Source organism: Sorex fumeus, unplaced genomic scaffold (genome assembly GCF_029834395.1).
Source record: "Sorex fumeus unplaced genomic scaffold, SorFum_2.1 ptg000063l, whole genome shotgun sequence".
In the NCBI taxonomy this organism is placed as follows: domain Eukaryota; kingdom Metazoa; phylum Chordata; class Mammalia; order Eulipotyphla; family Soricidae; genus Sorex; species Sorex fumeus.
Window position 1 is genome coordinate 71249021 of NW_026606120.1, and position 26176 is coordinate 71275196.

The following is a 26176-nucleotide window of genomic DNA, read 5'->3' on the forward strand; positions in this document are numbered from 1 at the left end:
AGCCTTTTGCTTGCTTTTGTTTTGGGGCCACACACAGCGATGCTCAGGGCTTACTCCTGGCTCTGCACATAGAAATCACTCTTGGCAGTGCTCAGGGGATTGAACCCGGGTTAGTCACCATGCAAGCCGAGTGTGCAACCCACTGTTCTTACTATCCATCTTTTTTCTTTTTGACTCACACTCAGCGATGCACACAGGTTACTCCTGGCTCTGCAATCAGGACTTATTCCTGGCGGTGCTCAAGGGACCATATGGAATGCTGTGAATCGAACCCAGATCGGCGGGCCGCATGCAAGGCAAACACCCTTCCCGCTGTGCTATCGCTCTAGCCTCTCACTTCGTTTTTTTTTTTTTTTTTTTTTTTTTTTAGCAAGATCAAAAGGAAAGCTGAAAGCTTTGTTGAATCTACAGGTGTGATCAGGGCTCTCGATTTACCGAAATCTTGCCAACTCTTGCTTCTGGGATGTGAGGTTAGTTGTCCTTTGACACCTTCACACACACACATGCAAGCATGGCTGTCCCCCTCTGTTTAGTCAGCTAGAATGTAATGGGAAAGTCCAAACATTCTCATATTAGACAGAGACGGTCAGGATGGAAGACCTATCAGAAGGACGCAGAGACTAAAATCCCATTTAGATAGCAATCCTGTAGCTTCCTGCTACATTTGCAGGTACCACCCAGCCAGAAAACGTGCGGAGGCAAGGGTTAGAGAGGGGAGAGGTCGGACCAGGAGTGGGTTATGGAAGAAGGATGGCTTCCTTTATCCCCAGAAGCCGCCTGGAGCATCATTTCCCCTCAGAGCCCTGCTAAGAGCAGCTGGGGATAATGAACAGTGGTTAAAGACGCTTTGTTTTACATCCAGCAAAAAGGATCATTAACACCTCAACTGTTATTTCTTAAAAAAATTTTTTTTACCAAGCCAGCGGAAGGGCTCCTGCTGCTGTTGATAATCACGATAACCCTCGGGGTAGTCAGGGGCAAAGGGGCAGGTAATTCACCAGAAAATGGGATTCACTGAGCTGGATTATGGGCACCACTGCGCCTCTGTATTCAGGGACTTAATTAAGAGCTGACGAGTACAGAATAAATGAAACTGCAGTCCTGCGTCTAGACGATCTGGAGAGCCACAGGCATTTTCTAGTGAGAAAGGGTATCTTCCGGAAATGGTGTCTGCGGTGCCACCTTCCCTTTCTATTTCTATTAAAGAACTGGTCTTTAAATTTTTTTTTTAATCCTAGGTACCATGATTTATAATACTGTTAAGGATAGGGTTTGCATTGGTTGTTAAGTGATATCTGATCTTTGGTGGGAGGGGCCTACACCTGCGGGTGCTCAGGGCTCACTCCTGGCTGGACTATGGGGGCTCACTTCTGGCAGGGCTAAAGGGACCATCTGTGGTGCTGGGGATCGAGCTTGGGCCACATGCAAGGCAAGTGCCTTACCCGCTGTTCTAGCTCCTGGGCCTTAACATACAGATCCTTTGTTCTATTTTGCAGTCACATCTGGCATTGCTCAGCTGCTGCTCCCAGCTCTGTGTTCTGGCAACTACACACTGCCCGGGATTGAATCAGGGCTGGAGGCATGCGAGAAAAGTACTTTAACCCTTGGACTATCTGCTCAGGGGCTAGTCCTGGCTCTGTGCTCAGAAGTGACCCCCAACAGTGCTTAGGTGATTATACATGGTGCTGGAGATTCAAACAGGTGTTGGCCGTGTCGCAAGACAAATGTCTTTTTTTTTTTTTTTTGCTTTTTGGGTCACACCTGGCAATGCACAGGGGTTATTCCTGGCTCTGCACTCAGGAGTTACTCATGGCGGTGCTCAGGGGACCATATGGGATGCTGGGAATTGAACCTGGGTAGGCCACAAGCAAGGCAAACGCCCTACCTGCTGTGCTATCTCTCCAGCCCCATGAGAGATTTTTTTTTTCATTTTGGGTCACACCCAGCGATGCACAGGGGTTACTCCTGGCTCTGCACTCAGGAATCACTCCTGGAGGTACACAGGGGACCATACAGGACGCTGGGGATCAAACCCGGGTGGGCCATGTGCAAGGCAAACGCCCTATCCGCAAGACAAATGTCTTAACCCCTGTACTCACTCTCACACTCTCTCTCTCTCTCTCTCTCCAGGCCCTCACATCTGATTTTTCATGGCAAAAGGCTTCTCAGTTCACAAGATCTTGCTGAAATGGTGGTAATGAGTAGTAGAGTCTCATTTTCACCAATGAAGAAATAAAGGCAAAAAGCTACGACTTGCACAAAGTCTGTGGCCTGACCACACTGGGGAAAGTCTGGGAGGATACAGAACTACAGCTGGCTCAGCTTTGGTTATGGCTTCAAGTCTCATATTATTCATGTTTCTGTAAATGTCTAGAGCCATTTCCATTTATTTAGTCCCTTGGGGCTGGGGGTGGGGTGGGGGAGAAAACAGAAATTGCTTTCTTAGAGTTTCATTAGACAAATCTCCCCCAAATAAAAGGAATGAAAGAGGGTACCAAAATTCATACTGCCACCTTAAAAAAAACCAAAGTGGGTAAAGGGGCCAGAGAGATACTCAGAGAGGTGGTGTGCATGCACTGCATGTGTGAGGGCCAGAATCCAGTCCCTGGTACTGAGTCAGAGCCCTGCCTTGCCGTCTCAGTACCCAGGCCTCAGCACCACCCATACACGCCTCAACAGCTTGAGCTCCAGACTGTCAGGTCTGGGTTACCAGGTCAGTATCTACAGGTCTGCCCTTGGGCGCCCAGTCACTGCTGGAGAGGTCCTTGCAAAAAAAACAAAATAAAAAGTACTTGAAAGGGAAATGAAGCCTAGTAGTAGAGCACATGGATCTCTTGTAATGCCCTGGGTTTGAACACACTGAATGTGAGCATGTGCGTGCATGTGCACATACACACACACACAAACACACACACACGTGTTAAAGCAAAAAATCAGGATTATAGATTTCTCAAAATAAGTACTCTGGGAGGCCGGAGAGGTAGTACAGTGGGTAGGATGTTTGTCCTGCATGTGGCTGACCCTGAAATCCCATATGGTCCCCTGAGCCCTGTGGAGAGTGATTCCTGAGCACAGTGCCAGGAGCAAGCTCTGAGCACCACTGAATGTGGCCCAAAAACCAAGAAAAAACCAAACAGATAAAAAAAGTCCCAAGTACCTGTCATCAACCCCTCACCATGAGACAATTGCCTAGGACACTTTTAAGTTAAGATAGGTAAAGAGAGATCAGTGACGGGGGCGGGGTGGGTTCAATGCCTGGAATTGAAGAATTTAATTATTTTATTTAGGCTTTTTGGGTCACATTGGTGATGCTTAGGGGTTACTCTTGGCTCTGCACTCAGGAATTACTCTTCGTATTGCTCAGGATATGGGATGCTGGGTATAGAATTCGGGTCAGCCATGTGCAACGCAAACGCCTAACCTGCTGTACTGTCACTCTGGCTCCCACCTGGAATCCTTTAGATTGCATCTTCCCCATAAGTTAAAAAGTAAAAGATCATAAACTCAAGGTTTTATTTTTTTAAATAACAAAGTTCCTCAAATAGAGGACTATTTTATTTTTAGTATTAAAGCAGCAATTAACAATAATTTTCATTATTCAGGCTTATCCACAGTCAAAATTCACCTGCCTGGAAAATCTGCAAACTCATAGTTTCTAACAACTTCTAACAATTTAAGCAAGGACAGCAATAAAAGTTATGTGTATAGGAAAATGCCAGAAGAGGCATCTAGTAACAAAAAAGGCTTTCTGTGATTGAAGTACTATTTCCCGTCTACAACTTAGAAATAAGACACTCTGTGAAGACCTGAGAAATCAAGACAAGAAACCTTTGGTATCCAAACGGAATGCCAGAATTCTGTTGTGTTACTTTTGGCTTAGCTAAGGCAATCAATTGAAGAAAGGCGCTTTGGAAGAAGGAAGAAGAGGAACTTCTAAAGCTCTGGTTAGCCCTACGGTTAGGGTTGAGAACTGAGCACGGGGCTGAACTGTGAATGTCAGGGGACACTTAGAAACCAATCGTAAGACCACTCAGATGGGTTATAAATAGCAAGGTCCTTTCCATTCCAGGGACCAGCAGACTTCTGGGTCTACTGGTATGAGACCAATAGGAAAAGGGGCACCACCGGTTAAGAGCTGACATAGCCCGGTTAGGTGATCAAAAAGCAGTAGCCTGGAAGTAATGGGATGGAAGTTAGATCCTGAATTACTTCCACAGGACGGTACCCTTTAGATAATGGATGTGACTTCACCTTTCACAGATGGCGTGGTGGAGCCCATCCCTAACCATTTCAGGTGACACAGGCTATCTTGGGCCATAACCCAGAGTAGAAGTGAAAGGTTCTCTTCTATAAATCTTTGTATAATAGAGATCCAAGACACTTAGAGTGAGTGGCAGAATACATGATCTTCGAAAACCTGCTGCTCTTTTACTGAGAAGACCTTGTCACAGATTGGACAATTCAAGCAAAGGGTCTGCAGGTGTTGCTGCTCCAGGGTATGGTCAAAATACTCCTCGGCAAGATCGGCATTGCAAGTGTAGCATTTCTTGGAGATGGGAGGAAGAGCAGAGATCAGTACAAATGGAAGTTACATGGGACAAGGACCATGCTTAGGTTGTTCTCTATAATTAGATTCCCTCAGGACGAAATTTCTGTTTTGCTTTTGTGTCTGCATCATCCCTGGAAGTGCTCAGGACGTGCTCCTGGCTCTCTGCCCAGTAATCACTCCTGGTGGGCTCAGCAGACCATAAGGGATGCTGAGAATTGAATCTGGGTTGGTTACATGCAAGGCAAATGCCTTACCCCATGTACTATCTCTCCAGTTCATTAATTTTTGTTCTGTTTGGGGCCATACCCCATCAGTGCCTCATGCCTACTCCTAACTCTGTGCTCAGGTGTCACTCCCAGAGTAAGACAACACTGTGTCAGGAATTGAACCCGAGCCTCCTGCAGGTCAAGCATGTGTTCTAGCCCTTTAAGTCATCTCCCTGGCCCTACATTCTCAGTGCTTAAGGAGACTACCTGATGAGGGTAAAGGAACCGCCAGGCATGCCGTGTAGCTGGCCAGCCCACAGCTCCATCCCCAGACAAATGAGCAGAATACTGGGGCGGGGGGTGCTCTTCTCCCACCCCACAGGCTGGCTCAGCTGTGGGCTCTGAGCACTGCCCTGGCTAATTTGGAGCAGGAGGAAAAGTATCTCCAAGGCTGGCTCTGGGCAGTCTCATGATCACTTACCAAGCCGGGGTCAGAACTTTCTTGGATGCCTGCAGGGAATTAAAAAGATTTCATTTTAAGAATAGCATCTCTGTACTGCAATTAAGTTCTAGCAGATGTGATTGGGGTGGGGGGAGGGGGGATGCCCAGCGGTGCTCAGAGGCTACTCACGTCTTGTGCTCAGGGGTCATTACTGGCAGTGCTCAGGGGACCACGTGGAACCTAGGACCAACCCCAGGTGGCCAATATGGAAAGCATACACTCAGTCCCTGGAACTATCTCTCTGACCCTCCAACTGTGATTCTTTATCTCTCAGATATTCTATTTATTAACCACTGATAGAGGCTGGGTTGGGGTGGAGGTCTAGGTCAATGACAAAGCAACAATAATGAAAATGAAATAGCATTTTCAAAGGCCATATATATGTAATAGTATCAGAGAAAAAACAACAAACCTATTCTCAGTGTGGAGGCAATGAGATTTTTAACAAAAACAGTAGCAATTTGAAAGGAGGTTAAGTGACACACAAGATATCTTTTCAGTATAGTACTGCAAAAAAAAAAAGTATTTCCACAGTGCCTAAAAAAAAAAAAACGAGGGGGAGGTGCAAAGACAAGTGTCTGCCCTATATAGAGGCAGGCTGGAAGGGATGGAAGGGTTACTGGGGTGCACTGGTGAAGGGATGGGTATTGAAACACTGTATGACTGAAAATCATCAATAAACTCATAATGGTGCATCTCACGGTGATTCAAGAACAATTTTTAAGAAGCAGTACAAAATAACAAGGAACGTAAATCAAACCATTCAACAAAGGAAACCATCTGAGACTTCTGTGGTGGTGCCAGAGATGAAACAAGGGGACATACATACAAGGCCTGGACTCTCCCAGCTGAGACACATCCTGGCCCCTGCGAATTGATTTTCAGACTGAACTCATGCAGGTAGTTATTACAAATCATTTTTTGGTTTCTGGCCCATCCCTTGCTGCTATTTTGTGCTGGGTGCTTGAGGTCATGTGGTGCCGGGCACCAAACCTGAGGCTCCTGCATGCAGAGCACGCACTCTGCCTGGCCAGCGACCTCTCTGGACCCCAAATATTTTTACTATTTTTTCTGGGGGGGGGATCACACCTGGCGATGCTCAGGGGTTACTCCTGGCTTTGCGCTCAGGAATCACTCCTGGCAATGCTCAGGGGACCATATGGGATGCTGGGAATCAAATCTGGGTCGGTCGCGTACAAGGCAAATGCCCTACTGCTGTGCTATTGCTCTAGCCCCTATTTTTACTTTTTTTAATGAAAAAAATTTGGGGGGGGGTGTTTTGGGCTATACTCAGCGATGCTCAGCAGTTACTCCTACCTCTGCACTCAGAAATTACTCTTGGTGGTACTCAGGGGACCAGATGGGATGCTGAGGATTGAACCCAGGTCAGCTATGTGCAAGGCAAATGCCCTCCCCACTGTACTATCGCTGTGGCCCAAGCCCTCAGGTAGTTTTTAAATGTTTTATAAAAGCTGGAGAGATGGTACAGGGGTTAAGGCATTTGCCTTGCACATAGCTGACCCTAGTTAGATCCCAGCATGAGCACTGCCAAGAATGAACCCTGAGCACAGAGCCGGGACTAAGCCCCTCCAGGTGTGGCCCAAACTTCCCGGCCCCCCAAATAATGTTTTTTGATTGTTTTGTTTTGGGACCACACACAATGGTGCTCAGTTCTTACTTGTGCCTCTGTGCTTTGGGATCACTCCATTCTTTTCTTTTTTTTGCTTTTTGGAGTCACACCCAGCGTTGCATAGGGGTAACTCCTGGCTCATGCACTCAGGAATTATTCCTGGTGGTGCTGGGAATCGAACCCGGGTCAGCCTCGTGCAAGGCAAATGATTCCTTACCTGCAACACTATTGCATGGGCCCCTCAAAATAGCGTTTTTAAAGAAAAAATAAACTTTTACCTTTGCCTGTTGCAAAGATCTGATTGTCTTGGGAGAACATGGCTGCTTTAAATTGTTCCCCCCAAAGCAAACAAGGTTCAATCTTTTGGAGACAAAGGAAAAAGCTCACTGTTGGCAAGAACATGGGTCCCCAGTCCTCTGTGAGAAGCTGGTTTTCATGCCCATGTCTTGTCCTCCAAACCACCCAAGGGTTTCTATGGTGCACCCTCCTGCTCCCCTTGGTCAGCTGGGGCTGGGGAGGGGCCTGTCCTAATTGCCCGTTCCTGGGCAGCACCCCCCCCCCCCCCTTTTGTGCTTCTCTCTCCAAACCTTAATTAGCTTCCTCAGCTTTGTATGTGTATATCTTCTACATGGAGACATTTCTCTGATTTATATATTTGGAATATAGCCACGGGACTCAATTTGTGTCTGCTGCCTCTAGGCGAATGATCTGATTTGCGTCTTCTAGATTCAGATTTATTTCTCAATTAACACTTCTCGCCTGGCAATCTTTCTATTAGGTACTCAGCTTCTGCCCAGCAAGTCTTAACAACGAGACCCGTCTTAATTAGCATCTCAGACAAAAAAAAATTTAGTGGGGCAAAGGGAGGCAGGCTGGACTCTTTCAGCTTGAAGAGTAATGGAATCTTACCAGAATATGGGTTCCCAAAGGCAAGTCCTAAGTTCTGTGCCGCGCCTTCTTGATCAGGGATATGGGCTTGATACGGCAGAGACTCACAATTCAGACCCATGTAACTCAGCAATCTGCTGTTCTCCCTCCTCAGAAGCTAAGGATAGAGCATTATAGAGAAATGCTGAAATTCAACAAGAATGAGCAACGGGTTTGGGTCATTCTCAATCAACCGTGTGATGGGGAAGAAGCCCGACAAACAAGAAACCATTCTACACAAGGGGAGCAACAGGAGCTAAGAGAGATGGCATAGGGGATAAGGCATGAGCTATGGCCTGGCTAGAAAAAGGCCAGCTGGGGAGAACCTGTGCTCTCTTGAGCTCTGTTGCACGTCACTGAGAACAGAATGCTTCTATGTTTTCCTTACACAGAGTGACGATTATTCCAGTACAGTCCTTTCTTCATGTTTTCACCAGAGTGAGCGGGAATGAGGGAGGGCAGGAGAGACCAAGAAAAGAAGAGAAGAGCTACAAGGGAGACTGGCAATACTGACAGTTCTTCAAAAAGAGCCGGGGAGATGCTCAGAAAGCTGGAACTCATGGGGACTGGAAGACTAGTATAGCGGGCAGGGCACTCGTCTTGCATGCAGCCAACCTAGGTTCAATTCCTGGCAACCCATAGGGTCCTGAGCCCCACCAGGAGTGATCTCTGAGCACAGCTGGGTGGAGCCCCTGCCCTCCTCAAACAAGACAAGGAGAGGAGATGGGGCACATGCTTTGTGTGTTGGAAGCCCTGGTTTGAGTACACTGCTTCACAGCTCAAAAACAACAGAGAAATAGTTTAAAGTTCTCTCTTTCTTTGTGGCCATGCTGGGTGGTGCCCTACTCTTGGGTATACTCCTGCCTGTGTTCACTCCTGGCAGGGCTCAGTAGACCAGATGGGGTTCCAGGGACCAAGGCATAGGCAAGGCATCTGCCCTACCTACTGTACTATCGCTCCTGCCCCGGAGAGTTTAAAGTTCTTAGAAAAAATGATTAGGGGCTGAGAAAATGGTTCAAAGAGCTGGAATACAAACTTTGAATGTGGGAGGTCCAGGTTCAACCCCCAGCATCACATGGTCCTCCCAAGTACCACCAAGGAATACCCCCAAAGTACCATCTCAGGAGAAGTCCCCCAGCATTGCCAGAAGTGGCCTCCAAAACAAACAAACAAACAAAGTAAAAAGAAAAGTAGTGAGCTTCTAATGTCTTCAAAGGACTTTCCTCTAGTTTTAACAAACGCTGTTTCCCAATGTCAGATATTTCCTCACTGGTACAAATAATGTACTAATATATCAGATTAATCATGCAAAGCAGGGATTTCTAAGTCCAGTTCATTCCCTAAATCAAGAGGATGAGAATGAATGTGGTAGGAATAAACCACAGAGGTATTCTGCAACACTGAAATAATCTGGCTGAAATAACATGAGCTGCAGAACTGATGGCCCAGAGGCAAAGCCCACAAGGGTGAGAGAAAGCAGAGCTGGGGACGCTGCCGTTGATCTGGAGGGAGCAAACAGATGGCAGAGACAGCGACTGTCGGCTACTGCACAGGGGCTCCAAGAGGGGCCACAAGTGCAGTCACGCTGCTACCGGTTTCCGAGGTCACGTGGTAACTCGCCTCTGAGTCACTGCAGCAAGTAAATATTGGTTGGGTGAAGGATGGAGCAGAGGAAGGAATGCGGGCACAGACGGCCACTCTGCTTCAGGTTTGGCAGCAGAGAGAAAGAAGAGAGTCGTGCTGAGGGAAAGGGGCCTCTGCCTTAAGCCACAGGGACAGGGGCTCCGGCTCCCTCAGATAACATCTGCAGCAGCTATGAAGTGAAAGGCAAAAATAAAAAAAGTTTCAAGTTGACTGATGCCTGCCAAGAAGTTTCAGGTAGAGAGCAAAGGCTGGGTTTTGTGGTAGATTAGGAAATCAGATGAAGTTTACTCTGTGAAAGGAGCAGTTATCTCCCCTCTTGCTTCAGAAAAGACCCTTTCATTCTTTTTTAAAATTAAAAAAATTTATTTTCAAAGAGTTGTTCACAATAATTGATGACATTCAATATTTCAGCACCAATTCCACCACCATTACATCTTTCCACCACCATTATTTTGAGTCTTCCCACCACCACCCAAGTAGATGCTAAATGATTTATTTTGTATTACTTGTTATGGTTTTGTCTGTTTTTTTAAATTTTAATGGCCCTTTCATTATTGAAAAAAAATTATCACCAAATCTCTGGGTCACTCTGGTCCCATCCCATTCAAACCCTGGGGTCTGCTGCTCTCTTTTCCAAAAATAGAACTTACATCGTTTTCTCTTTCCAGTTGTTCTTTCTCTCTCTGCAGAACATCGCATATCATCTGGTTCTCACTTAGTCTTCTTGACAGGTCAAAGTTCTCATCCTGTCAATAATTGTTTTTAAGAAAATTAGGATTAGGATCACACATTGAAACAGCATCCAGGCAAGGTGAAACAAACTACAGAGTATCTGGCTTTCTAAAACGGGGGAACTGAGGAGTGGGAGAGAGGAAGCAGAGAGCGGGAAGAAGAGGGAGGGAGGACAGTGGCTTATGAAAGCTGACTTAAAAAATGCCTGAAGGTCTGAGCTGGCATCAAGATGCCAGTTTCCGTTGGGTTCAGTGGGAAGTGTAAGTGAACAAAGAGATAACCTGGAGTACAAGTGAACAAAGAGAGATAAAGACAGCCTGGCTTATAAATTAGGGATAAATGGAGCCTTATTTCATCCCACCCAACCATGGAGATAATCATCTTTGTCCTCAATAAACACCTCACTCAATGCAGCGTGAAATACTCCCTCCCGAGGGTGTGAAAACAGCTGGGGGGGGGTGGGGGAGGAGGAGGAGGGACCCCCAGACACAAGAAGCTAGGCTGTCCAGTGTTCGGGGCCCAGTGGGCACTTCAGGGGGTCACTGCTATGGATGCCCTTCCTGGCAGATTTCTGCACTGCCCAGCTCCTTACCTATATGGGCACATATGTGCAGACATCACCCTAACACCTGAATGAATCCAAGCAGGTGTGTCCACCCAACCCCCAGACTTTGGACTTTGTTGGTGCCAGCAAAGACTCTCAGGTGTCTGTGCTGTGCTCCCTGGCCAGCTGGAGCACAGACGGCAGATTGAGGAGCTGCTCACTGGCAGGGCTGACTGCAGGCTCCTGGCTCTCCAGCCCCACTGGCGCCTGCTGGCTTGTCTGGTCCTACATCACTTCCTCAAAAGGCAGAAATAAGGGGCTGGTAGATTGGTACGGAAGGTAGGGCGTTTGCCTTGCACCGACCCAGGTTCAATCTCCAGCATCCCATATGGTCCCTCGAGCACTGCCAGGAGTAATTCCAGAGTACAGAGCCAGGAGTAATACCGGCGCATCTCCGTGTGTGACCCAAAAAGCCAAAAAAAAAAAAAAGGCAGAAATAAGAGAGAACCAGCTGGATCTGTGCAGAGGCGCAGAGATCCAGAGACCCAGGCTGGGATGGAGATGCTGTTTCTAGGGACTCGGGCTCACCCTCCATCCCTTCTCCTCGTGGCAGAGAAAGTTATGCTTTAACACGGGTTCCTGCCCTGGGGCTTGGGCTAAAAACCACCACCACCTTCACACCCCTTGCTTCCTGGGCCCTTGTCTCTGTCACCTACCAGTGCAGCAGCCCTGAGTTGCCTGATCTGTCTGTGGAGACGTTGGCACTCTTTGCACTTCTCTAAGAAATAGGCCTCTACCTCTGCCTTTAAGCGGTCCACCTCTTGCACTAACTGCTCCTCCAATGTTGCTCTCTTGTTCCTAGGCTCCTGAAGTATAAGATACATAGTCCTCAGAGTTAGGGGCCTTCTGGATATGCGAGGAATAAAGAGTTGCTGTTAGATAGCTGGGGAGGGAAGCTCTGGGTCTTGAACACAACTCATGCACACCAAGGAAACACAGACCTTTCCTGCAGAGATTCGAACTTTTGAGGACTAGAAGTTTCTTGACTTCTAGCTGGGGTCACATACTCAGTATGTCATTAGTGGCCAGGGCAAGCAATGTAAGTGAATAAAGGAGGTGAAAGCGGTGAAAGCTGTAGTCAAGTAGGGAAGATGTCTCCCATTTTTGGCTGGGCGTAGCCACTGCTCAGCTCTGGATAACGCTGTGGGCTGCCATGTGCTGCCAGAGTCTATATTTTGGTTTGGTTTTTGGGCCACACCTGGCAGTGCTTAGGTCTTACTCCTGCCTTGGCACTCAGGGATCATTCCTGGTGGGGCTTGGGCATCATATGGGGTACCAGCAATCAAATCTGGGTTGGCTATGTGCAGGGTAAGTGCCCTACCTGCTGTACTATATCTCCAGCCCCTGATTTTAATTTTTGTTCCACACCTGGTTGTCCCACACCAGGGTTTTCTCCTGGCTCTGGGATCACTTCTAATGGTTCTTGGATAGGAATCAAACTGGTCTGTACTATTTCTCTGGCCCACTTCTAATTTTCTAAGAGAAGCGGAACATGCAATTTCTCCTATGGGAAACAGTCCCATTTTAAAGTATGGTAACTAATTTATTTTTAAAAATAAGCCTAACATACATTCTTCTGGTTAAACTTAATTCATACTTATGAATTTTCAATTGGTTCTACTTTTTATTATACCTGACTAAACTATATAGTATCTCATATATAACAGACCCTTAATAACTGAATTAACAGTGGAATGGCTTGTTATTCATTGAAACTTCACATGATACGATTATTTGGCTGGATCTCTTCCAGACACCAGGATTCCTCATGACCATATGTCAGTTCAAGAAATGGAGTTTCTGAGGCTGGAGCGATAGCACAGCAGGTAGGGCATTTGCCTTGCACGCGGCTGACCGAGGTTCGATTCCCAGCATCCTATATGGTCTCCCGAGCACTGCCAGGAGTAATTCCTGAGTGCAGAGCCAGGAGTAACCCCTGTGCATTGCCAGATGTGACCCAAAAAGAAAAAAAAAAAAGAAGTTTCTAGATGCCTGTCTCCACCATGGATAATGCAGTGCCACTGCATTATCAGAAATTATCAGCTAGTTAGGCTTTCATAAGTATATTTCTCTATTCCAATACTTTATGATAATTTCTGTTAATTATAACTTTTTTGACTGCTGTAATAGTTCCCTATCATAGAGCTCAACTTTATAACCCGTCTGACATGACACCATGAGAAGGGAATATTATTTTACATGATTCCTCTCTCTAGGTTTTATCTATAACAATCTGACAGGAAGCTGATTCTTTCTCGTTATTGTTGTTTTGTTTTGTTTTTTTGGGGGGCACACCCAGTGGTGTTCAGGGGCTGCCTCCTGGTTCTGCATTCAGGGATCACTGTTTATGAGGGTTGGGGAACCATATGGGTGTTGGGGGTGGAACACAGTCAGCCACATGCACAGCAAGTGCCCTACCCACTGTACTATCTCTCTAGCCTCAGGAAGTGGATTATTGATCACCACTCAATATTAGAAATGGAAAAAAAAATAGAAGTGGCCATTCCTCCTAAACATTTTGAAGATAGCACGATCTCTGTCCTCCAGGATAGAGAACACAGCATTCAGAGCAAAGGTGGTTCCAGTCCATCTTATCCTTTCTATCACCTGAACAGATGTGATTCTACCTTTCCTTTGGGAGGAAGGAGAGTAGGGGTTGGGCCACACCCAGCAGTGCTATGGGGCTATTCCTGGCTGTTCCTCAGTGGCCCCAAGGGGCCATATGTGGTGTCAGGGATTTAAACCAGGGTTGTAGCTGGAGCACCGGCATGCAGAGAAGTGCTCTATCTGTCTAGCCCCACCCCCTTCCCCTAGGCTCCCTCCCACAGAGCCAGCTAAAGAGAGACATGCCATTATCGCCTGGTGCTTGCTCGCTGCAGTAGTTTCTCTCAGCTTCATCTCCTGCACTGTCAGTTCCAGCTTGTTATAGTGGTCTCTCTGCACAAAAAACAGATTTTCATTCCAGTGATGGGGAAAATCGACAGACAGACACACAGTCACACCCTGCCCCTTCTACACAAAAACAGATTTCCATACCAGTGATGAGACACACGCACACCTCCTTTGTACAGGGACACACACACACACACAGACACACACAGACACACAGACACACACACACACCCCAAACATATACCGAAAGGCCTACTGGGTTAATGCATAAGTCAGATGCAGAGAGCAGCCAGCCTTCCCTCTTAGCTCATGAGTGAAGCCAGGAGTGATCTGATTTCAGCTGGTTCCTGAGATACTTCTCACAATTGGGGAGACCCAGCACATGACAGAGTAAAGAATACTGGGGGTTTCACTTCACTATGGCTCTACCTGTGTGGTTAAACTGATAAAGAGCTCTCCATTTTCCTTTTTCAGATGTTCCAACTGTCTTGTTTTATCTTGATCTTCCTGAACAAGTTTTTCCATCTCCTTCTCCCGAGTTGACAGCTGGACCTAAAACAAAATTAGGGAATCTAACCAAAGACCCTGAATAGGGAAATCAACCAGGAACAATACATCTATCTATCTTTGAGGGGAAGAATTTGGGCCACCCCAGGCAGTGCCCAGGGACTTTTCCTGGCTCAGTGGTCAGGAGTGACTCCTGGTGGTGCTCAGAGGACCATTCGTGGTGGCAGGGATTTAAACCTGGTTGGCCGCATGCAAGACAAGCCCTTGCTATCTCTCAGCCCCACAAACAGTACTTTTATTTTTTTATTTGATTTTCTTCTTTTTGGGTCACACCTGGCGATGCACAGGGGTTCCTCCTGGCTCTGCACTCAGGAGTTACTCCTGGGGGTGCTCAGGGGACCATATGGGATGCTGGGAATCGAACCCGGGTCAGCCGCGTGCAAGGCAAACACCCTCCCCACTGTGCTATCGCTCCAGCCCCCAGTACTTTTAAATAAATTCCCATAAAGAGATGTATGCTCCTTAGAAATTCACAGCTTGGAAAACTGCTTCACTTTTCTTCTCTTTCTTACATCCTTAGGATCTAGCACTTCACTGCACTCTCTTCCCGTTGTTCATCCATTTGCTCGAGCGAGCCCAGTAACATCTCCACTGTGAGACTTGTTACTGTGTTTGGCATATTGAATACATCACGGGTAGCTTGCCAGGCTCTGCCGTGTGGGCGAGATACTCTCGGTAGCTTGCTGGGCTCTCCGAGGGGGGCGGAGGAATCGAACCTGGACCGACTGGGTTGGCCGTGTGCAAAGCAAGCGCCCTACCCGCTGTGCTATTGCTCCAACTCAAAAAAATCTGAAATGCAGTTAAAAAAAAAAAAGGCAAAAAACCTATTTTGGGGTTATTGATACTCAGTGAATCCATGGATCAAACCCAGGACCACAGACATGCAAGACATGTACTCTACCACTCAAGCCAGATCCCTGTCTCTAACCATTTTTAAAAGTGCCCTTTTGAGGGGCTGGAGCGATAGCACAGCAGGTAGGGCTGTGCTTGCACGCATCTGACCTAGGTTCAATTCCCAGCATCCCATATGGTCCTCTGAGCACTGCCAGAAGTAATTTCTGAGTGCAGAGCCACGAGTAATCCCTGTGCATCGCCAGGTATGACCCAAAAAGCAAAATAAATAAATAAAATAATAATAAAATAATAAATAAATAAGAATAAATAGAAGTGTCCTTTTGATATAACAATCATCCATTTTAAGAGATCGTGGTAGAAATAAACTAAGTTGTTCTGTTCCTAGGGCTGGAGCGATCATACAACATGTAAGAAGTTTGCCTTGCATGCAGCTGACATGGTTCAATCCCCAGCACTCCATACAGTCCCCCGAGCCTGCCGGGAGTAAGCACTAAGCACCACTGGGTATAGCCCAAAACTTCCACCTCCCCTACCAAAATAAGATATTCTGTTTCTTATAAAATATTAGTATTAACCATCAATGGGTGAGTACTGATGTCATGAACAGAGGAAAGAGACACTAAAATTACAACACAGTACATAGAAGCACACCATTAGGCACCCATTGCAATGATGAAACGATCCTTCTGAGCCATACCATATAGCAAGGCACAGAAACACATTTCCCAAGGTGGGCAGCGCCTACCTGAAGCTGGTCCACTCTTATTCCCAGCTTCTCATTCTCAGAGGTGAGCTTCAGGTTTTGTTCTTTCAGTCTGCAGAGGTAGAGACAACTCTGTAAAGCACAGGCCACTTCCGGGCCTTACATGGCCAAAGCCTCCCTTGGTCCTAAGCCTGCAGTTCTCACTGGGGATGGTGAGGGGGGTGGCCAGGACCAATTTGGCCAGACCCAGCGGTGTTCAGGAGCAACTCCTGGCTCTGTACTCAGGGGTCACTCCTGGCAGTGCTCAGGGGACCATATATACCAGAGATTGAACTGGTATTGGCTGCAAGCAAGGCAAATGCCTGAACCCCTGTACTAACTCTCCAGCTCTGTGAAAACTAAAACTCAGATCATTTCTTAACCATTCTGATACTGGTTCCCTAAACTAGGATCAAAGAGCTACTAACTGAAAGGGGGTGGGGGTGGGGGAATTATATCTACAACTGTCATAAACCATGTTTTCTGGAGCAGGAGAGATAGCGCTGAAGTCAGGGGCACATGCTTTGTGTGCGTGGGACCCTAGTAAGATCCCTGGCATCGAATGCCCGCTCCCCTCCACCCCCCAAGCACCAGTGAGTATAGCCCGGGACAACCACCGCGGTGTCCCTGCAGAGCCCTGGCAGAGCCACAGCTTCGGCTGCTTACTTTGAATCATCTGGTCACAACGGTCAAGTATCAGGAGTAGACCCTGAACCCCTAGCACTCCCTGAGAGTCCACTCTGCCCTCCCAGACAGTATTTGCTAACAAACCCCTGCTCCTCCCCTAAGGGTATCTGTACCCAAGAACCACACTCACGGGAGCAGCTCCGTCTCCCAGCTGTCCTGCTGCTTTTGCACCTCCTGTTCCAGTTTCTGGTTGGCGCCTTTCAGGGCTTCTAGCTCATCCTGGAAAATTGAAAGTCAAAGGCACAGACCACACCTAAGATGCCTGTAATTAAATCTTAACAGCCAACAGATACTTACTCAACCCTTATGATGTCAGGCCTAGAAAACTATTGTAGGGAATGGAATATCCCAGTCACTTAATCACTTATCACTTAACTTCCCGTTAGTCGTCGATTTGCTCGAGTGGGCGCCAGTAACGTCTCCATTTGTCCCTGTCAAAAGCGTGCTAGTGTAGCCCAATGGCATCTGTTCGCTTTGGGAATATGAAGAGCCTCAAACCGATCGTTCATGATCTTGACAAAGAAGTCTGACCATCTGGTAGGTGGGCGGCCACGCGGTCTTTTGACATCCCGTGGAATCCAGTCAGTAACAGCTCTAGTCTAGCGGTCGTCTTTAAATCTCATTACGTGACCAGCCCATCTGATTTTTGACACCTTGGCAAATGAGACAGCGTCCCTGATTCTTGATCGTCGACGGAAGTCGGAACTCTGGATTCTTTCTCTCATTTGAGTGAAACGTGATATTCCAAGCATAGCTCTTTCTATTCTTCTTTGGGAGACCTCAATAGCATTCTCATCCTGTTTGCGTAGGGCCCAGGTCTCTGAGGCATATGTTAATGCAGGAAGAACAGTGGAATCAAAGAGATGTGCCCGGAGCCGGAGGTTCTTCATCCTCTTAGCTATTTCTTCGACGTTCTTGAAGGCGTTCCAAGCCGCTCTCTTCCTCCTGCGCAGCTCGGGTGCCAGGTCATTTGTCATGTTGACTTCTCGACCTAGGTACACATAGCTGTTGCATTCGGAGATGGTCGTTCCGTTGAGAGCGAATATCCCAGTAAAGGTTTTAAACATATTAAATGCCCATTAGGTTTATTTTTGTTTTTGTTTCTGGGCCACACCTGGAGGTGCTCAGGGCTTATTCCTGGCTTGTGCTCAGGGACCACTCCTGGTGGGGCTCAGAGGACCTATGAAGGGACCATATGCTAGGGATTGAACCAGATTGGCTGCGTGAAAGGCAAATGTCCTGCTCGCTGTACTATTGCTCTGGGCCCTAAAGGTCCTCTCATTTAAAAAATTTTGTTGCTGTTGTTTTGTTATGGGGTCACACCAGGTGGTGCTCAGGGTTAACTCCTGCCTCTGTGCTGAAAGGTCACTTCTGTTGGTTCTTGGGGGACCATATGTGTCAGGGATTGACCAGCCCATAATAGGGCTCTCTTTGTAGTTCCCAGTTGAAAAAATAAAGAGGGGCCAGGAAACTGCTTCAAATTGCTAGAAAGGATGCTTTGTATGTGGAAGGCTCGGATTCCATCCTGGCACCTAAGCATCAAGTTGGGAATAGCCCGAACCCAGCACTGGTGTGGCTCCAGAATTAAAAACTGAAAAATTAAAATTAAAAAAATAAAATGCATCTACCATAATTTCTCATACACTGACGCTAGTACTTGCCAACTCACTAAACAAATATTTAATGAGTGCTTCTTCACCACTGAACACTGTTCTGGTGCTATATAGACACAGCAGTGGACAAAATAAAATTGCTTTTCTCTGAATACTACTGTCCAATAAATTAACAAAAGTTACACCTACAATTAAAAATTTTAGTAAACATTAAAGAGTAAGAAGAGCAGTTTCATGAACAGTTTACTTACCCAAATTTATTTCAATATGTAAACAAAATAGGAAATTATATTGTTTTATATTCAGGTTTAAAAATCAGGTTTACAGTTTATGTTTACAGCACATCTCACTATATCACATTACAAGTGTTTAATAACCACTTGTGGTTAGTGGTGACCCTAAGTAATGTGCTTATTATTCATTTTTCTTTCCCAATTTTATTCTGTGCCAAAGCCAGCCATATGTGACAGTAACCACTTTTTGATTTTAGCTTCAAGATTCTGAATTTTTGGTTTATGGCTTTTAAAAAATATTTTATTAAAAATTAAGACATACACTTACCATGTTATTTTTCTTTTATTACTTGATTTTATGGTGCTGGGATTTGTATCCAGAGCCTCACACACAGAGGTCAAGAGCTTCCACTGAGTTACATCCCTGGTCCCACCCTGACTATTTTAAAGCACAGTCTAGAGGCTTTAGAATATTCCCATTTTTCTGAAGCCATCACCATGTCCACCTTGGAACTCTTCATTCTGCCAACACTCACGCCTATAAAACACTGACTCCCCACGCCAGCCTTCCTCCAGCAACCACCAGTTCACTTTCTCTCTGATAAGCTGAAGATAAGGTCTCCTCTAAAGACTGAGATGGAAATGGAGGGGATAATGGGGATATTGGTGGTGGAAAGTTTTCACTGATGGAGGGATGAGTGATCGATCATTGTATAGCTGAATATCAAACATGAAAGCTTTGTAGCTGTATCTCATGATGGCTCATGCTTCTGGACTGTGACTTAAGCTATGGCCTCGTGCCACCCTGGGGGAGGGCGGAGGGAGGGCATTGTCCCTTCTGCCTTCTTCTCCTCAGTGGCATGGTGACTGCCATCTTTCAGAGTCTACTGGACTGAGAGGTACGCGCCTGCAGTGACAGGCATGTGGGGCCTCATGGGATGGGAGCTGGAACCGACCCTTCTCCCCGTCCCGACGAGACCCCGAGTTGCTGCCCACAAACGGCTCCTCCGGCTCCTGAATGGCCATGTTCCCAGAGGGACACAAACCAATCTCGGAACCCAGCGGCTTCTGGCAGAAATCCCTCCGGACTTAATTACTAAAACATCAGAAATCCAATATGCTCTTCATTATCAGCAATAGAAAACAAACTATCTAATGATGGCTTCTCAGAAGGTCTAAATATTTGGGGAAAATTCCAAATAATAATGGTAGGTCTTCTGTTGAAAAATTTAATGCAATCAAAGTAGAGGGAGAGTAAAGTGGAAATCATATGACACACTGGTAGGGGGAGGGGTGGGATGGGGGGGTATACTGAGGTTCCTGGTGGTGGAACATGTGCACTGTTGAAGGGATGGGTATTTGATCACTGTATGACTGAGACTTAAACCTGAAAGCTTTGTAACTGTTCTCATGGTGATTCAATTAAAAAAAAAAAAGATAAGGTCCCCTCAGTGAGAGGATTCAGACACGGTCTCTGTCTGGCTCCAAGAGTCCTCAAGGCTCAAGTATGCTGCAGCCTGTGTTAGAGATTCCTTCTTCCCTTTAAGGGGAATAGTATTCCACATTTCCACCACTCCAGGCCTACTCATCTGTCTGTCACTGGACGCCCAGCCCCTTCTACCCTTTGGCCACAGTGAGAAATGCTGCCGTGGACATGGGTATATGGACCCCTCACTGACACAACAGTTGCCATTCACCTCTCTCCTGGCACACTGAATAATAAGTAGCAGAATCAGGTTGTATGAATTCAAAGACAAGGTTCCTAACCATCATTGTATAATCGGGCTTCTAAAATAAAATATGGCTTTCACATCCGAAAAACTGAATCCAGACCCCAGCTCATTCTGAAGCCACGCAATGGCACACACAAGCAAGTTCCAGCTTATTGGGTTGCTGTGCAGATGAGAGAGTGGAGTGCTCACACTTACTGCAGAGCTCACCAGTGCCTGGGACACAGCAGATGCTGAGTAGCTACTGCCTTTCGTCATCATCACCGAACTGACTTGCAGTAGGTGCAATGACGGAGATACATATCCGAGAACCCCGACTCTGGCTAGCGTGGAGCCTGTGGAGCAGGCTGCTGGGTGCCTGGCTGATGTTTCTTGGCTGTGAGCTGTGCCTGGCCACTTCTGTGTGGCATCTCACTGCCTGGGCCCGATGAGCAACACTCTGGGCCAGCCCTGTGCTGAGCTCTTCACAGGAGCACGGGACCGGGTCGTGTCTTGGAATTGAGACAAGTGAGGCCCCACTCAGCGTGGCACGGACACATCCCTCGCCTCTCCTCTGGGCCTCAGTAGGAAATTAAGGTTTTCACAGGTGGGACCACCTAGATCGGTGTTGGGAAACCACCTATATTGGGAAACTTCTAAGCTGTGATTCCTGGGACAATAGTTTATAGTCTTTAGAGATCTCCTCTATGACTTCTAGTTTTTGCTTTTTTTTTGGGTGTGTCGGGGGGGGAGGGGAGTCACACCGGCAATGCTCAGGGATTATTCCTGGCTCTGTATGCAGGAATTATTCCTGGCAGTGCTTGGGGGACCATATGAGATGCCAGGGATCAAATCTGGACTGGCTGTGTGCAAGGCAACTCTGTCCCTCTGCCCCTCTGGCCCCCTAGACTCTAGTATTGTCAACCTTTACTATCAGCTGCTGATTTGAAGAATGATTCAGAAGAGGAGTAGAAACAAGGTATCTGGAGAACCTGCAACTTTTCCTGCTTTTTCTTTTTCTGCTCCCAATCATGCTTAGGGGATTGAGTCTGGGCCTCTCATAGGCCAAGTGTGTGTTCACAGTCCTCTGTTCTCTCTGGCCACTCCCTGCTTTGTTCACCTTTAGCCAACAGCCATACCTGCTTCTTCTGGAGCTCAGCCTGCTGATCTGAGTTCTGCTTCTGGAGGCTGGCACAGCTGTCCTTCAGCTCCTGGTTTTCCTTGCGAAGCTCTTTGTTCTTTTGCTCAATCTCTTCCACCTCTCCCTATGAAAGAACATGGCATACTTTCACATTTGACCCTTGATAGCTCCCTCGAGAGGAAATTCTCATGGGCTGACCTTGCGGTTCCCTCTTTGTAATGCCCTCTGCACCCCACTGGGAGGGGAACAGAAACACAACTGCAGTCAGAGTCTGCCACTGCCAAGAAAGAGAAACGAAACTAAAACCAAAGAATGGTAAAGGGAGTGGGGAAAGTGCAGATTCCTCTTGAAATTCTTGGCACTGCCTGCCTCCCCTACTGGGTGTAGCTCCTTCTGCTTATTTCTGTTTGTGCCACACCTGGAAATAGTGGGGCTACTTCTGGCTTGGTACTTCAGGGATCGGGAAGTGCTGGGGATGGAATCGAGGGCTCCTTCATACACTCCTCTGGAGAGATAGTATAGCCGATAGAGTGCTTACTCTGTACATAGCCAACCCGGGTTCAATCCCCAGCATCCCATATGGTCCCCAGAGAACCACCATGGGTGGTCACTGAGCACAGAAGCAGGAGTAACCCTTTAGAGTTGTCAGGTGTGGCCCCCAAACAAAACAAAAGTCAAAAAACAAAAATGCCCCAATGTCTGCACTTTGGCCCGTGGCACTATACTTGTGTTGTGTGCAAGGCAACTCTGTCCCTCCTGGGCCTGGATTTGGATCTTGATGATATGATAGTGTTTTAGGGTTTTTTCTCTTCCATTTGTTTTGCAATGCCAGAGATGGAACCCCAGGCCTCTCGGGCAAGGCAAATGCTCTACTATGGAGCTTTGTCCCTAGTCTGGGAGGGGATTCTTTTGTTTGTTTCAAGGCCGGGGCAGAGTCCAGGGCCTTGTGTACAGTGAAGCATGTGCACTGCCACTGAGCTACACGACCTCGCCCTGAAAGGATTCTTTAGCACGTCCCTTTAGCTCCCATGTGCTCAAACAAAGCAGATTTCCAGTTACATAACATCAAGTAAATGAAGTTACTCCTTTTAGATGGCAGAAAGGAGATCCACAAAGAATATTTTGCCCTTTTTTCCTCAAAGGAACCTGTACGTTTACTGTGAATATGTGAAAAATATGTAACAAAAATTATGTAACTGGAAAATTTAAGGGAGTCACTGAATGCCAAGTGAGGGAGAGGGAGGTTTATTATACGACTGTCAACAGTTGTACAGCATTTCTGAGTGGGCTTGACGCAGACTGTATATTTTTCCCAGCATTATTTGTTAGGCAGTCAATAAAAGTGGAATTGACTCAATGATGCCCTGGAGTTGCTATTCTTTTGTTGCTTATTTTTTTGGGGCCATACCTGGCAGTGCTCAGGGAGTACTCCCAGCTTGGTGCTCAAGGTTTGCTCATGGCAGTGCTCAGGGAACCATGCTGTGCTGTGATGGAATTTGGACCTCCTGTTGGCAAAATTTGTGCTCCAGTCTGCTATCTCCCCAGTCCTGCACTCGGGAATTATTCCTAGCAGGGCTCAGGGACCTGTATGTGGTGCCAAGGATTGAACCCAGGTTGGCTGTGTGCAGGCAAGCACGTTACACACTGACCCCAATCTCCAGTGCCTATTCTTAGTAGCCCCAAAGGCTTGAAGTAAGATGCTTACAGACCTGAGAGGTAACAACCAGGATATCCTCCTCATTTTCTGGACGAAACTGGAATGGGATACTTGCACCCCGGATCACACCGTCCTGATCCACATAGCAGAACTGGTAATGCTCATCATCCTTGGGCAGGTAATAAGCTAAAAATACAAGCAGGATTTTTTATTTTAGTGTGTGTGTGTGTGTGTGTGTGTGTGTGTGTGTGTGATCGCACCCAGCAGTGCTCAGGGCTTACTCCTGGCCCTGCACTCAGGGATCACTCCTGGTGGTGCTTGGAGGACCCTATGGGTGCCAGGGATTGAATTCAGGTTGGCCGCATACAAGGCAAGCACCCTCCCCTGCTGTATTTTCTCTCTGGCCCATAGGCAGGATTTTTAATCCAAGATAAGATCTAGTCAGAAAATTAAAAACCTGCAAGCCTTTTATCTGCCCAGAAAGCTCCTGCTCCAGGAAAAGAGTCCTGGGGTTTTCTCTTACCTTTGAAGCGAACTTCCTGCTGTTTGGCTGCTTCATGGTTTAGGTCCGTGGGCAAAGTCACCCACATGAAGGTGAAATACTCGCGGGTGCTCTTCCATCCCACCTACAATGACAATGACATTCAGCATTTTCAAGTGCTCATGGAAGATAATTGGGCAATGTCCTTTTATGGGGGAGTGGGGCATACGAGCTCTGCCTAGCCTTGTGCTCAGAAATCACTCCTGGAGGTGCTCAGGGGAGGTGGGCTCAGCTGGTGGGCTCAGCTCAGTGCCCTACCTGCTGTACAATCTCTCTGGTGATGTCTTCTTAAAATGTATTTATATTTATTTTAAAACAACTTGTTTTGTTTTTGGGCCACCTCTTATGATGTCAGGGATCTAACCTTGCCACGTGCAAGGCAAGCGCCCTACCCACTGTACTTTCTTTCTTGCCCCTTAAAATTTTAAAATGTTACTTGACCATGCCACAGTTTAAGAAGCTGGGGACTAAAATATGTCTGAAAAGAAAATGAAAACTACTCAGCACCCATACTAAGAGCTCTGAAAATTCTCCATGTTGAATGCAGAATTATGAACTTTGATCCCTCTATCTTCTTATCTTCAGGAATTTTCTAATCAGGAAGCACTTTCAATCTGTCCTTCCCATTGGATTATCTTCTGCTATGGCCAATTCAGTCCCAACTGCTTATAATGACTTAGTTATACCATTGCTCTTTGAAAATGCCCCCTTTTTGCGGGTAGGGGGTCACACCCTGTAATGCTCAGGGCTTACTTCTGGCTCTGCACTTAGGGATCACTCCTGGCAATCACCATATGAGGTTCCGGGAATCGAACCTGAGTCAGCAATGTACAAGGCAAATGTACATGCTGTGCTATTGCTCCAGCCTAGAAAATAACCCTTTTGAATACACGCATTGAGGGGGAAGGAGAAAGAGGGTTCTCAGGTTGAGGCAGCAGATGAGTCCAGACCTGTGTAATTTTTTTTTTCTTTTTTTTTGGACGAAACTGGAATGGGATACTTGCACCCCGGATCACACCGTCCTGATCCACATAGCAGAACTGGTAATGCTCACACCCGGCGAGGCACAGAGGTTACTCCTGGCTCATGCACTCAGGAATTACTCCTGGTGGTGCTTGGGGGACCATATGGGATGCTGGGAATCGAACCTGGGTCAGCCGCGTGCAAGGCAAACACCCTACCCGCTGTGCTATCACTCCAGCCCCAAACCTGTGTAATTTTCTTTTTTTTGGTGTTTGTCTTAATGCACGTTTAATGAAGGACTTTCAGAGCTAAAGATAATAGCAACAAACTGGTAGTCATAAAGGCTTCTAGGTATTGAATGAAGTACGTTATAAGAGAGGAGACGTAAAACATGTCTCAGAGCTGGCTAAGTGGAAAACCTCTCACTAAATGTGAAGAAGAGTAAAAGATGGCTTAAATTGTCTCTGGAAGATAAGGGCACACCAGAGAATAGGAAGGGAGCCATTGTATCTTCAAGGGGCGAATACTCAGCAAATTAGACGCAAAATTACGTTTATTGCCATATTTTGATCCTGCCTGAGCCCGGTGGGAAGAGAAAGAAATACAAATAAATTTTTTTTTTTTGGGTACATTAAGAAACCAGAGCTGAGTTGAAAAGGTTGTGCTGAGAGCTCATCAGAAGAGACGAGGGCATGTTTTAGTGTCTCATTAATACATTCCCCATTGCTGTAAACATCTTGGAGCTTACTGCAGTCTGCAAGCCAACAGGAAACAGAATTTTATGGAGTTCTCATTCACATCCTGGAGCTTCTTAATGCACTATGACCAAAATACCATCTAGGAAGCCTAAGAATTACCGCTGCCTTGGAACCAGGAAGCAACCTCTCACTACCTGCAATTTCAGCCTTCAGTCTCCACTGTCTGAGGGGTCCTCAGCCATGCCTGCCTCCTGCGGTATAACATTTCCCCCTCTGAAGCTGTGGAGTACTTAAACGCCCACTGGAAGAAAAGGATGGGGTGTTTCCACCTTGAAGGAAGAAAGTCAACTCCTACCCACTTCGTTTATTTGTGTTGTATGGAGGGTCATGCCTGGCTAGACTCAGGGCTTACTCCTGACTCTGCCCTCAGGGCTCACTCCTGGTGGTCCTGGAGGTTATATGGGGTGCTAGGGATCAGCCGCGTACAAGGCAAGCGCCCTACCTGCTGTATTCTCACTCCACCCGCTAACCATGATTTCTTTATTGTGAGGTTAGGCAATGCCCCTGAAATGGGAGGAAACACTGCAAATATTGCTATTTTAAAAAAAAAAAAAGAAGGAAAAAAAGCAGGCTCAGGATGTAGCTGGACAGAGTTCCTACTAGGATGTATGAAGCCCTTGGTTTGATCTCCAACACTAGGCATACAAATCAAAGACAACTAGGGTGGGACCCCAGGGACAGAGCACATGCCTTGCATGTATGAAACCCTGAGCTCAACGTAGGCATGTGTGACTCCTTGGTGAGGTCTGGTAACCCTAGAGTACCATAATAACAACCACCACCCCTAGAAAAAAAGTTCTACCTAAAAAACGCTATTAAGGTTTTGTCTAGGGAGGCACAGCAGGTAAAGTGCCTTGTACACAGCTAACCTGGGTTCAATCCCCGGCATCCCATATAGAGCCCCAAGTACTGCCAGGAGTGATTGATGAGTGAAGAGTCAGGAGTAACCCGAGTATCGCCTGGTGTGGCCCCAAAACAAAAACAAAAATTATTTTTCCTCTTTGTTTCACAAGAGAGCTTAGCG

At 46.8% G+C, this 26176-nt stretch overlaps 1 protein-coding gene across 1 annotated transcript in view; it reads right to left on the reverse strand.

The window, feature by feature from the left end:
* Nucleotides 1-3478: 3478 nt before the first annotated feature.
* Nucleotides 3479-26176, reverse strand: part of CALCOCO2 (calcium binding and coiled-coil domain 2) — a 36039-nt gene continuing 13341 nt past the window's right edge. Inside the window, exons 3-13 of the mRNA XM_056127144.1 lie at nt 23414-23516; nt 22943-23076; nt 21232-21357; nt 16668-16756; nt 15854-15923; nt 14116-14238; nt 13645-13731; nt 10109-10204; nt 7797-7932; nt 5237-5265; nt 3479-4546 (exon numbers count right to left, since the gene is read on the reverse strand). Coding sequence (XP_055983119.1) covers nt 4382-4546; nt 5237-5265; nt 7797-7932; nt 10109-10204; nt 13645-13731; nt 14116-14238; nt 15854-15923; nt 16668-16756; nt 21232-21357; nt 22943-23076; nt 23414-23516 — 1158 coding nt within the window. The 3' untranslated portion in view covers nt 3479-4381. The remainder of the gene's footprint in view (nt 4547-5236; nt 5266-7796; nt 7933-10108; nt 10205-13644; nt 13732-14115; nt 14239-15853; nt 15924-16667; nt 16757-21231; nt 21358-22942; nt 23077-23413; nt 23517-26176) is intronic.